Raw genomic sequence first — 12,260 nt, 5'->3', positions numbered from 1 at the left:
GAAGTTACTTAGTGCAAAGTAAATTCAAATTACGTTGAAGACTGAGTTTGCTTTGTCTCTGCAGGTTGTAATGGCGCTGCTGAAATACTGGCCAAAGACTCACAGTCCAAAAGAAGTCATGTTTTTAAACGAACTAGAAGAAATTTTAGATGTTATTGAACCCTCTGAATTTGTAAAGGTGATGGAGCCTCTTTTCAGACAGCTAGCCAAATGTGTGTCCAGTCCACACTTTCAGGTCTGTACTTATCTAATGCGCATTAATATGAATATTTTATGAAGTGGACTCAATAGTAGTATTACCTATTGGTATTCACTACAATTAATTTTATTTGTTGCAAAAGAGGACTTCAGTGTCAAATTTTAGGGATCCAAATGTTAGCTTTCTTCCTTCCAATGGTGTGGTGTGTTCATTCTTTTTGTGGATGATTCACTTCAGTGTTATGCTTAGTGTAGAAGTTCACATTTTTCAGGAGGACCTCAACCCGGTCAGTACATACTGTTTGCGTTTCACGGCTTGTAATAGAAGTCTGCAAATGTGCTTTCTTTAGGAAAATATTTCTTTGCTTGAAATTCAGAGTCTGTTTGATTCATGTTCATATCAAGGAAAAAGCAATTTTTCCATCTCTTTCCATCAACTCCATGACTCTCATTTGCTCTAGAAAAACGCAAATCTTGTTTCAGCTTCTCTTACCTTTCTCTTTATATTTGTGAAATGTTTAGATTATTTTCTCTTTAAGGGATTGTCTGAAAACCTGTTCCTTTTGATTTCTCATGCTGTCTTAGGTTGCAGAGCGAGCATTATACTACTGGAATAATGAATATATTATGAGCTTAATTAGTGATAATGCAGCAAAGATTTTACCCATCATGTTTCCATCCTTGTACCGGAATTCAAAGACGCATTGGAACAAGTAAGAGACACTTGTAGAAATAAAATTCTGCTACCTATGTCTATTTTTTTTTATGCTTAAAAGCAGTTCAGATCTTTGAGTTGCTAGTTCTAAGTGTGTTGAAGTGTTTGTTCTGTGATTTTAAAGTTGCTGCATAAAAAGGAGACTTCTGTCAAGAGTATTTTAAGAAATACTAAGGATTAAGGAAGATAGGTTTTCCTTTTTTCATTAAACAAGAAGCAGTTTTCATGTATCTGATCTATGACATATTTTTAATAATATGAAGCAAATTTGGAATTAATCTGTAGATTGGATACTTTTAAAGACCAACTTTGACTTTCAGTCTCTTAACCTCTTTGCTGATAATGCATTTCTTCTGCATACTAGGGGATTTTACAGAGCAGATAAGTTTTTCCTTTCCTCCTCTCCTGCCCCTGCTTTTCGCTTATTTTCTCTTCTTTCTCCATTGACTGTTTCAGTTCTTTTCCTCACAATAACGTAGTACTTAAACATGAAAACAGTCCTAGTCAGCTCCTTACTGCAGCTGTTCCATTGTAAAGTGCTTCTTTGTTTGAGCTATTGTGCAACTGCTGGGATGGTGAAAGTATCACAGTCTAGCTCCACCCATGAATTGACGACTGGCCAAGAATGAGTAATCAATCTGCCACTAAACACAGGGAAAGAAATGGAAGATGAAATGATGTTAAAGTGATTGGTTACTGTCGCTGGCTGTAAACACTAACAGATAGTGTACTCATTAATAAACTGAGTCAGTGATGCAATTGTACATAGCAAATGTAGATTACTGCTGCTTGTTTATTCTGGCTTTCAAGGCCGTGTGTTGATTTTATTCTCAGCCAGTCATGCTACTCAGTGCAGCTGCACTCTTACTTGCAACTCATATGTATGATACAAAGTAATCATTGATTCCTTTTTTGATTTGATGATCAGATTGTTCTGTAGAAGTGTTTCACAAGGCAGACTGTTTATGTTTAATTTTTCCAATGTTTTCTACTTTGCTTTTCTAACACTTCTCTAAAGAGTCCTGGCATAGTTGTATTGCAGTGAGTGCTGTTGCTGTGTGGTGGCTTTCTAAATGAATAGTGTCTTTTCTAGGCTCCTTTTAATCGTAAATGGTATTTTGCCTCTTGAATTTGTCAGTTACTGGTAAGCTATTTACATGGAGATATTTAACAGCATTTTGCATTTTCTTCCCTAACCCTAATTTGATCAGAGTCAGCTATTAAATTTCAGAACTAGTCCTATATATAGTATTAACTATGAAGTTCAAACATCAACAGAGTTGATGAGTAATACTACAGTGTAAGAAAACTGTATCCAAAGTTGTTCATTGTAGTGCTCATCTTAGCCCTTTTGAGGTTAAACTGAAATTTCCCCTAACTAGTTTTGTTTCCATATGTTCTGAAATGATGTAATCTTCCAGTTATGTAGGCTGTTGGCTACTGTTGACAGAAAAAAGTAGATTTCAAAGTTTAAAGTACTCTGAGTTTCAACCAGAAGTTTTACTTATAGGACAATACATGGCTTGATATACAATGCTCTGAAACTCTTCATGGAGATGAACCAAAAACTGTTTGATGACTGCACGCAGCAATTTAAAGCAGAAAAACTGAAGTAAGTTTTCATGTCAATGTGTCTGTCTGTTCTTGAACAATTTGTTTAGAGTGCTTTAGCTCTGAAAAAACAGTGTCTTTAGTGGGAAATTGCCCATTTGCTTACAGCACAGCAGCCTCAGAATCGACTTGGTAAAGCTTCTTTTTATATATGAACTGTAACATCTTAAGAACAGGATGCTTTATGTAGTGTTTTACCTAATACTGTGGGGGATCACAGTCTTGCTAAAACCAGATTTTTTTGAGACTGCTAGTCACAGAGGCCAGCATAAAAGATCTGTTAAACAGTTCAGTTTATTTTAGCGTGCTTTATTTACCTAGTGCGGTTTTCCTTCTTTTTGTCACTCGGTTCTTCCCAAAACACTTCCCCAGTGCTTTTCAGCATTGCATTGTGTGAACATATGTGAATGTTTGTCTGAAAATTACCCAAAATAATGTTGTTACTCTGTTGTAATACAGGGCATTCATATATTATTTGCCAGAGAAGTCTTGCTTAGTATATTCTTGAACAGGTTGGTCAACAAAGAGGTTTAGAAGCTGGTTTTTTTCTGTGTTTTGCCCAAAAATGCAGCTAACTTATGATTGTAAAGCCACTTCTCTTTTCCTGTTTGCAATTTTGTTGAATAGACTCAATTTTTTTTTAATATTGAGTATATTATGAAACCTACTAAAATGAGATTAAGTCAAACATATTAATGATTTGTGTCTAATTTTAAGGCTGAGGAGAGCGGTGAGAAAGTGGGTACTGAAAGTAACCTGGATCTGAATTTTATTTTCAGTTCCAAGTGAATGGGTATTTCTTCAAGTAGTGGTTCAAATTATACATCTATATTAAGCCATCAGACTGGAAGTAGTACAATTTCCCAGTAGATTCATGATTGGTCAGTGTTTTGAACATCCTTACTACACTTTAAGTAGAAATCACCTTGTATAACAATTTTTTTTAACATGTGTGTGTATTTACGGATTAACAATATGTGAACATTGGCTTTTGAAAAATAATATGTAAATCTCTGTTCCCTCATTGAAAATAAGTAGGATCCTTTTTAAATGAGAAAGCAATCTTATCTTCTCTGGGTTTTGGGTAGTGTTTTGAGTGCTGTGACACAGTAACTTAAACAAAAAATCTCCTACCACACAAGATCTTAAAATGGGATGGTTAAAGAGTTCTTCTCTCCCAAGCCCAAATTTAATTGAGAGTCGTGTATGTGCTTAGATGTAACTGCTTCCTCAATCTCTTCTTTCTTTTTAAACATGTGTATCATGGGATCTATGCATTGAAGCCTGAGAGCACTAAGTTAGCACTTCTAAGCTTCCAAAGACAGGTGTTTATTCTAGTCTCTGGAGTAAGTTATCTTGGAGCGACTGGCTCTTTTCACTTGCTCCCCATGATAGGACAGGGAGCAATGGGCGTAAGTTGCAGCCCAAGAGGTTCCACCTCAACACAAGGGGGAGCTTCTTTACTGTAAGGGTCACAGAGCACTGGAACAGGCTCCCTGGAGAGGCAGTGGAGTCTCCTCTGGAGACTTGCAAGGCCTGTCTGGATGCGTTCCTCTGTGATCTGTGCTAGAGTGTGTGGTCTTGCTCTGGCAGGGTCCTGGGTCCCTTCCAACCCCTAATATCCTGTGATCTGTAGGAAAGGGAGCAATTCCTGTATTTTACGATATTGAGTTACATTTGGTTTAAGGAAACAAACATTTCCTACTGAAAAAAACCACAAAGCATCATCCCCTGCCCTCCCTCTTGACTTGTAACTCCTTCGAATGAGTCTTTTGTCAGGTATTTTGTTAGTCTTTGATTCAAAATTTCACTGGGCCTTTACCAAAAGCCATCTGGCTAGCAGTGACAGTCTCTACTCTTTTTTTAGTCAGATATGCTTCAATACAGAAATCAAGTATGATAAAATTAAAACACAAACACACCTTCAGCATAGAGTGAGACTTTGTTGTCACTGTTAACAATGCGCAGTTATTAAAGATAAACTACTGTTGGTCAGTAAATGATATTTTGAGCAGTAGGCTGAAACAGGCACAACTAAATTATTCTGTTGAATTCTTCTAGAGAATTTTCTCATGTTTAAAGTACATGAGCTGTAAGCACAAACCCTATGAGGAGAGGCTGAGGGAGCTGGGGTTGTTTAGCCTGGAGAAGAGAAGGCTTAGGGCTGACCTCATTGCTGTCTACAACTCCCTGAAGGGAGGCTGTAGCCAGGTGGGGGTTGGTCTCTTCTCCCAGGAAATCAGCAATAGAACAAGGGGACACAGTCTCAAGTTGTGCTGGGGGAAGTATAGGGTGGATGTTAGGAGGAAGTTCTTGCTAGAGAGAGTGATTTCCCATTGGAATGGGCTGCCCAGGGAGGTGGTGGAGTCACCATCCCTGGAGGTGTTGAAGAAAAGCCTGGCTGAGGAACTTAGTGCCATGGTCTAGTTGACTGGCTAGGGCTGGGTGCTAGGTTGGACTGGATGATCTTGGAGGTCTCTTCCAACCTGGTTGATTCTATGATTCTGTACATGGCTTTGCCATTTTTGCTTCTAATTTTTTTTTTTTTTTTTTTTTTTTTAGAGAGAAGCTAAAATTGAAGGAACGGGAAGAAGCATGGGTTAAAATAGAAAATCTAGCCAAATCAAATCCCCAGGTATTTAGAAAAGATTAACATGTTCATGCTTAAATACTTGAGTTTTGTTAAATATCAATGGGATAAACAGTTCCGAATGATCATGGAAATAAAGAAATTTCACTAATTGTATTACAAAAGATATACAATAAAAGTACTTTTAAAGTTTGTAACCTTTCTCTTGTGCAAGTAATTATTTTAAAAAACAAAACGTTTCTGAAAAGTATGATAGGAAGTACTTTTTTTCTTATGAGATATACAATAGTGTGGTTTGAGTATTTTTTTTGTGCAAAATGATGGAAAATACAGGGATGCCATAATTGGTTTCTCTTGAAAAGCTGTTGTGCAAACAGTATTTTACAAAAGAGATCTTTCTGCAAACTATGAGTTATGACTGGTCAGTTTTCCTCTGTGTCAAATACATTAAAGCAATAACTGCATGTTCTTGTCTGCTGCATTTGTTCTCATACTTGCACTGGGCTGGGCTCCTGGTGAGCCCGCACCTCAGGTTCTTACTAAAAGGAAAACATGCTGTCAGACATTTCATGATGTAACTGAACATTTGATAAACAAAGGTCCTTTAGGCTGTTAATTGTAGTTTGAAATTATGGCAGAAGGGGTTGGACTCGCTGGGGCTTGAGTTTGTTGTGGTTTGTTGTTTTTTCTCTCCCTGTTTAATTTGCTAGGCAAATAGTGCCAGTTTGCCTTCATCTCAGTCATGCCAATTGCTACTGTGGGCAAAAAGAAACCTCAAACATTGAAATTATTTTACTATATTGCAGCAAGAAACTTACTGTACCTGTATCATTCCAGAGATGTGTAGCTGAGTTTAAAGTGGTGGGAGATGGAGTAATGGTACTGTATAAATAGAAGTGGAGCACTTTGATCTCAGTGCTATTTTAAAAAAGTAGGAGGTCATCTTTTTTTTTTCTTATTCCTTAAGAAGAAGGAATTTCATAAATTGTTTTATTCCCCTTGTGACATTTCTCAGGGAACAATTGCTAAACTGCTCAAATAAAATTGGTAACATTAAACAAAATGTCAGTTGATCAGATCAGTTAAATTAATCATTTGTATCAACACAGAAGCTGACTTTTGGTGACAAAACACTCCTCTGATCAGATAACACATACAAAAGCCTTGCTTGATTGAAGAGTATTTGATATATATGGTCGTTTCACAAGTGAAGAACTGTTGCACATCTGACTAAATAAAACTGGTTAGCACAACCTGTGTACAGTATGTTCTGCACAGTATGCTTGAAGAGAGCCAATAATTGTTAGCAATTTTTCCTTTAAAACGCTTCTTTGAACACTGGGTGTTCCAATGAATTGACGTAAGGATATAAATGCTTTTAGCACTCTCTATAATGGATTTTTAAGCACTGCTTTTTTCCTGGAATTTCTATTAACTTCATAATTTGTCTCATTACTGACAGTTCTCATTGTTCAGAGCTATTCCTGATTCTCGATGACACAAGAATACATTTTCAGCTATTAGATCATTATAATTATGTTCATTAAATCCTTGATGTCTGCTTTTTCAAGACCACCACATACATCTCATCCAAATTAAACCAGAATTTTAAATGCTGAGATTGCTGTACATTAAGTTTTAGATACTATACAAGTGTTTTAACAAGATTTTTTTAAATTCCCAATAGACTTCTATGGCTGTTTCACTTTCTCAAGACAGAAAAGCCTGATATTTTGGCTAGAAAATATTTTAAATGTATATTAACATCATTAATCCTTTTACCAATGTATTTTCTTTTTCAATATAAAATTGTACCAGAAAGCAAAGTCATCGTTAAATTGATTACAAATCACTAGACAAGGATTCAATTAAGTTATTGCCAATGTAGACATTAATTACTGACAAAATCTGAATATTTTCATTAAAATTCAGTCTCAGATAATAAAAGCACTTTTTTTTTTAATGATTCTGACTGTGTTTTTCAACAGGACACTTCTGCCAGGTGAAAATACTGGAGTTTCCATTTTAAAATTTATTACTTGGTGCCTGAAAGCATAAGATATTGAAGCTACTCTCAGATAACTAATCATGTTATTCAAATGCTCAAATACACTCTTAGTATTTAGGTATTACTACTAAGAATGATTATTTTAACACTTTGCATTTTATTAGTACCCAACATATAGTGACACGAGTTTGCTGAACAGTCCTGTTGCAATGGAAACAGATGGGCCTTTAATTGAAGATTTGCAGATGCTGAAAAAGACAGTGAAAGAAGAGGCTTGTCAGGTAAACCCATTTGAAGATAACAAAGTACTCTAAAGTATTAATCACTACTCTTTTTTTAAGCAACTGTTAATCATAGACATAAACTGGGGGTTTATTCTCAGCCCTGTAACCATTTCTCCTAGAGTAACAAACTTCATTAGAGCTACTACTTCTAAGTGATATGATAGCATCCAGGAATACACTGTTGCATGTCTATGCAGTAGACTGTATGGTCTCTTGACTTTCTTCTGCAGAAACTTTTTCTTCTACTTAAACAACTTTATGCTTTAAGGATAGTTAAAAATATAGCTAAAAATCTACCACATGATATTCTATTCTTTTCTCTATGTGATAGTTTTGGGATTTCAAAAGGAAAACTTGCATAAAATATAGTCAGATTCTAATGACAAGGATTTTGTTGTTCAGAGTCTTCTTAGTGACTAAAGGTACCACGCTTTGAAAAAAAAATGTGTGAAGTGTGCATTTGTCTTGCCCACTCATGGGTAGTCCTCCTCAGTCCACCATCTGTCACTCCATTACCTGCCACAGAGCAAGGGCTCTCAAGGTCATTCCAGTCTCTTTGTCTTTAGCTAATGCTTAGTAATCTTCAAGTATTTTTACTTCAGTTAAGTGGATCTATAATCCTAACATTCAAACTAGAGATTTAAATTTGGAATTGACAGAAAACTGAGAGGAGGAAGGGAGCACTGCAGTATCACTAAGATACCTGCTAGGAATATTAATATCTCTAAATTCATCAAAGGTTAAGACCAAAGAAATTATCTGAAGCTGGAAAAACTGGTTGAGCTCAGAGATAGTCTGTTAATTTGAACCAAAGTATCAAACAAGAAATTTATTGAAAACCTAACCTCCTACACTGCTTTCTTAAAATTCCATTGTCATTATCTTGCAATAGTATATTTATTATTTGTACAAAGACATTTTGCATAAAGGTCAAAATCAAAAGAAATGTTGGAATATCTCCAAGACAAGCTCAGTGATTGCTGGTTTTTTTAATGCTTCTCTCTGGAATTGAACACAATGCATTTCATGTAGATCTTAGTGTCTTCATTTGCATGCCTTTCCAGGGCAACAGAATCAAGTAGCATTCCCTCGAACAGGAAGACAGGTTAGGGCTAGCCAGTGAGGAGCACTAGGCTCATTAAAGTTTCTAAACTTCTGCTTTCTTCAAACCTTGGATAGTTTAACCAGGCTATCCACTGGTTAGAGTGGCTTCCTTTCAGTAGTTCCAGTTCCTAGAACCAGTTCTAGTGGAGAAAGATGCATAGAAAAATTATTCAATAAAAGGAGTGCTGCTTATTCTTAGAGTTGTATAGGTGGCAGTGTCCAGCTTTTACTGTGTTGTTACTTAGTGCATAGCCATTTTCTCAAGATTTATGATACCTTGGCTCACTTCCTGTCCTGGCCAGAGAAAATTAAAACTCATACCTCTTGCATCTGTTCTGGGGGAAAAACAGCCGAAGTATGACTGTATCCTAGTAGTTGGGACAGACAGTTAAGACAAAGTTCTTAGTCCAAGCTGTTGGGGGCATTTGGCAATTTGGACCAGTATGAAGTGCACACAAACAAAAAAACCATTGACTCTACCTTGGGGTTGTGTTTTTTTCTGCAAAGAGTGCTACTTCAGGAGCTATAAAGTAGAGGTTGTCATCAGCATCATTGATAGTATCCTCGCTGGAAAACGAGTGCATGGCTTTCCTGTGGATAAGCCTGATTCTCCCTGTTGTTAGAAAGAGTGGGGCTTAAAAAGTGACAATAATAGGAAAGAAGCAAACTGTAAATAGTTTTTTTAAGCATTTTCAAGTGGTAGGCACGATCATAATGTCAAGATAGCTGATAGCTTAGGATTTCTTCAACGTTTCCAGTGTTTGGGGTTTTTGTAGCAAAAAATGGTTTCAAGACTTCAAATTGGGTAGCTGTAAAGAGGAGAAAGTATAAACTTTTTCTATATATTTTAGATTTTTCTTGTCATAATTGAAAATTCTTATGTGCAAGAAATATTTTAAAGTAACTGTTTAGTAATTCACATTTTTGGCCAACTTTGTCCTATTTTCATTTCAGGCACAGAAAGATCAGAAAAAAGATCGTCCTTTTGTGCGACGCAAGTCAGAACTGCCTCAGGATATCTATACCATGAAAGCCTTGGAATCACATTGCAGAGCTGATGAATTAATATCACATGATGGGCATTAAACTACTAAAATTAAATATTTTGGAGGAAAAGTTTTTTTTTTCTGGACTCAGTTCTACAGTAGAACTTACTTTTTTGTGCCATACAAATCAGTTACACACAAAGTCAAAGCTTTCTTCAGCCCAGTTCTGTAGGCAATAACTTTTTAAGAGTATGCAGCTCAAGATTAGTAGTTCAAACAATGGTAAATTACCCAATTCCGTTTGCAGAATATTGGGTTGACTATAATCAAGTGGACACCATTTTCCTGGAGGTGTTATCATAGTACCATCTAGTTGATAACAGGCAGTTTTTATAGTCATATTTGAGAAAAGCATTCTATAAATTCTCACTAAATGAGTGACCAATAGTTGGTACTAATGATACATAAACATTCTCAAATTATTTGCAATTTAAGTATTAAACTTTTTCTAGGATTTCTCAACTTTACAGTTGTTTCCACATTGTTGCTGTCTTGTAATATACCAGAAGTTTTGAAAATAGAGTATTCTTTCGTATTATAAAACATGGCTTACAAACTGGTAACTTCCATGACAATCTGCAATCATCATTCCTTTCTAAGAGTTCTGTAAATTTGTTTCTCCTTTACTTAGGATAAAGATATATATCTATATATACCATGTCCTAATCCTTTATGTATATTTAAAGCCATATTTTCCAGTCTTTAGTGTATAATAAGGCACCAATATTCCAGGTATGAACTGGTAGAAGAATTTTTCCTAAAAGAAACATTTGTTTACTATGACTGGGAATAGACTGAATAGAAGACTTCATTTTAAGTTTTGTTTTTCAAGTCAGTGAAATACTCTTTCTCTGTTTTCTCCCTTATCTGAGCTTTTAATACTCAGCGTTTTTCTTGGGCTCTAGGAGTTCAATATTCTGTGACAGATACAATGCGTGGTTTCAGTTGCATCAGGTTTTATCAGGAAGATGGACATAAACTTTCAGGAAACACAACGTCACAAGCTTATTAAAATAACAAAACAGACCCTTGAATTCCATCATGTTGGAGTTTGAGGGGTTTTTGGTTTGATTTTTTTTTTTCAAATGAGTCTAAGAGCTGAGGAGATAGTAACCATAAATTTACCATGAAAATATTTTTGCTGTTATTGTAAAGAGCACATGTGCTGCAAATACACCTCACAAGTGAACTGAAAATGCATCTGAGTTGCTGATGATCTTCAAATGCTGCTATATATTCCACAAGATTACTTGCATGTAATGAGCTTTTTGTTGTAGATGGAAAAGCACGGAAGGAAAATCTCTTTTAAAATATAGTGCTTTGTCTTCAATATTTGATTTCTCTCAGGGTGGCCAGTATTTTGACTTACTTATCCTGCTTACAAGCTGTTTGAAATGTGTTCTGCTACTCTAAATGGGTGATTAGTTTCTTTTGTCTCTGGCAGTAACATGATATAGCTTAATGTTTAATGTCTTGATGCATAAAGAGATAAAAATGTGGCTTCTTTAAAAATAGTTTTGGTTTACTTTTTAAGGAAGTATAAAGTCTCCTGCATCCATTTAAAAAAAAAAACAATTGCAAAGCAGACATTCATAGTAACCTTGTGCAGATGTAGTGCCTGCTGTTCATTGGTTGCATTTAACATTCAATTTCCAGTATTTGTTACATTGTCTATTGGAAGAAAATTGTGGGTGATAACTATTGGCTTAAAAGAACTAAATTAAATGACCAACCCAGACTTTAAGTGGAATGTCCACTGTGTCTGAAAACATTTCCTGTAAAACTTGAAAAAGAATATGCTTTACCATTAGGATAAACTATATAGTAAAACAGTTTAAAGATGCCTTCTCATTTTGAGGGAAAAAGGGTGCTTTTTTAATTGTGTAAAGCAGTGTCTATGTATTTTGATATACCATTGTTTGAACTTCCATCTTTAGCTGGTAGATTATCAGTTACCTTTGATTTTGGGTGTTCAGTATGTTTGTGCAAGAGGTTGCTGAAAGGAATTATTCTTATGTTACCCAAGGGGAAAAAAAATACAGCCTGTATATCAATGTTTGATTGATTGTGTGATGCTCAACGTTTAAGAACATCTTTCACTGTCTGTATTTAATTTCTGTTCTTTACTGAAGATAAACACTCACCAAAAAGGGGAAATACTTGTTTTTTTAAGGCTTAGAGTTCACCATAAATTCATATTTGAAGTTTTGGACCACTGAACATTTGCTTAGGCAATGCTCCAAAATCTATTACCACTAATGGTTTAGCATGTTTATTATCAATATTTACATGCTGCTTATAATCCTATACTAAACCATTCTAAAACTAATACATCCAAAGCAAAAAGAAAACATGTAACTTTTGGTGACTGTTGTTCTTCATAAAGTTCTGTCTGACACCTTTCCCCATTTTCCAAAATTACACCTGTACATCAGGAATGTCAAAAGTAATATTCCAAGTGTCTTTTTAGTGTGGCTTTAGTATGGCTTCAGTTTAAAATTGTACATACATTGTACTTTGTTTTATGGTAATAAGTAATAAAAATGTAGACTTCATATTTTGTACAGAATTGTCCTATGTACAGAATAAAAAGTTCCTAGAAACAGCAAAAATAGGTAAGTGACACAATTATTTTTCATTAGACAATATCTGTAACATTGCGTTAGTGGAATGTTAAGTTCAAATATACGTACATATTTTTTAA

At 35.3% G+C, this 12,260-nt stretch overlaps 1 protein-coding gene across 2 annotated transcripts in view; it reads left to right on the top strand.

Moving 5' to 3' along the window:
* The window catches only part of PPP2R5C (protein phosphatase 2 regulatory subunit B'gamma), an 84,714-nt gene extending 72,454 nt beyond the window's left edge, over window positions 1–12,260 (top strand). For both annotated transcript variants that reach the window (XM_064171730.1, XM_064171808.1), the window contains 6 exons: window positions 65–235; window positions 784–911; window positions 2,424–2,525; window positions 5,087–5,159; window positions 7,287–7,403; window positions 9,465–12,260. In XM_064171730.1, the coding sequence (XP_064027800.1) occupies window positions 65–235; window positions 784–911; window positions 2,424–2,525; window positions 5,087–5,159; window positions 7,287–7,403; window positions 9,465–9,596 (723 nt within the window). In that variant the 3' untranslated portion in view covers window positions 9,597–12,260. The remainder of the gene's footprint in view (window positions 1–64; window positions 236–783; window positions 912–2,423; window positions 2,526–5,086; window positions 5,160–7,286; window positions 7,404–9,464) is intronic.

Source organism: Pogoniulus pusillus, chromosome 1, assembly GCF_015220805.1.
Source record: "Pogoniulus pusillus isolate bPogPus1 chromosome 1, bPogPus1.pri, whole genome shotgun sequence".
NCBI lineage: Eukaryota > Metazoa > Chordata > Aves > Piciformes > Lybiidae > Pogoniulus > Pogoniulus pusillus.
This window is presented reverse-complemented; position numbering and strand designations above follow the sequence as displayed.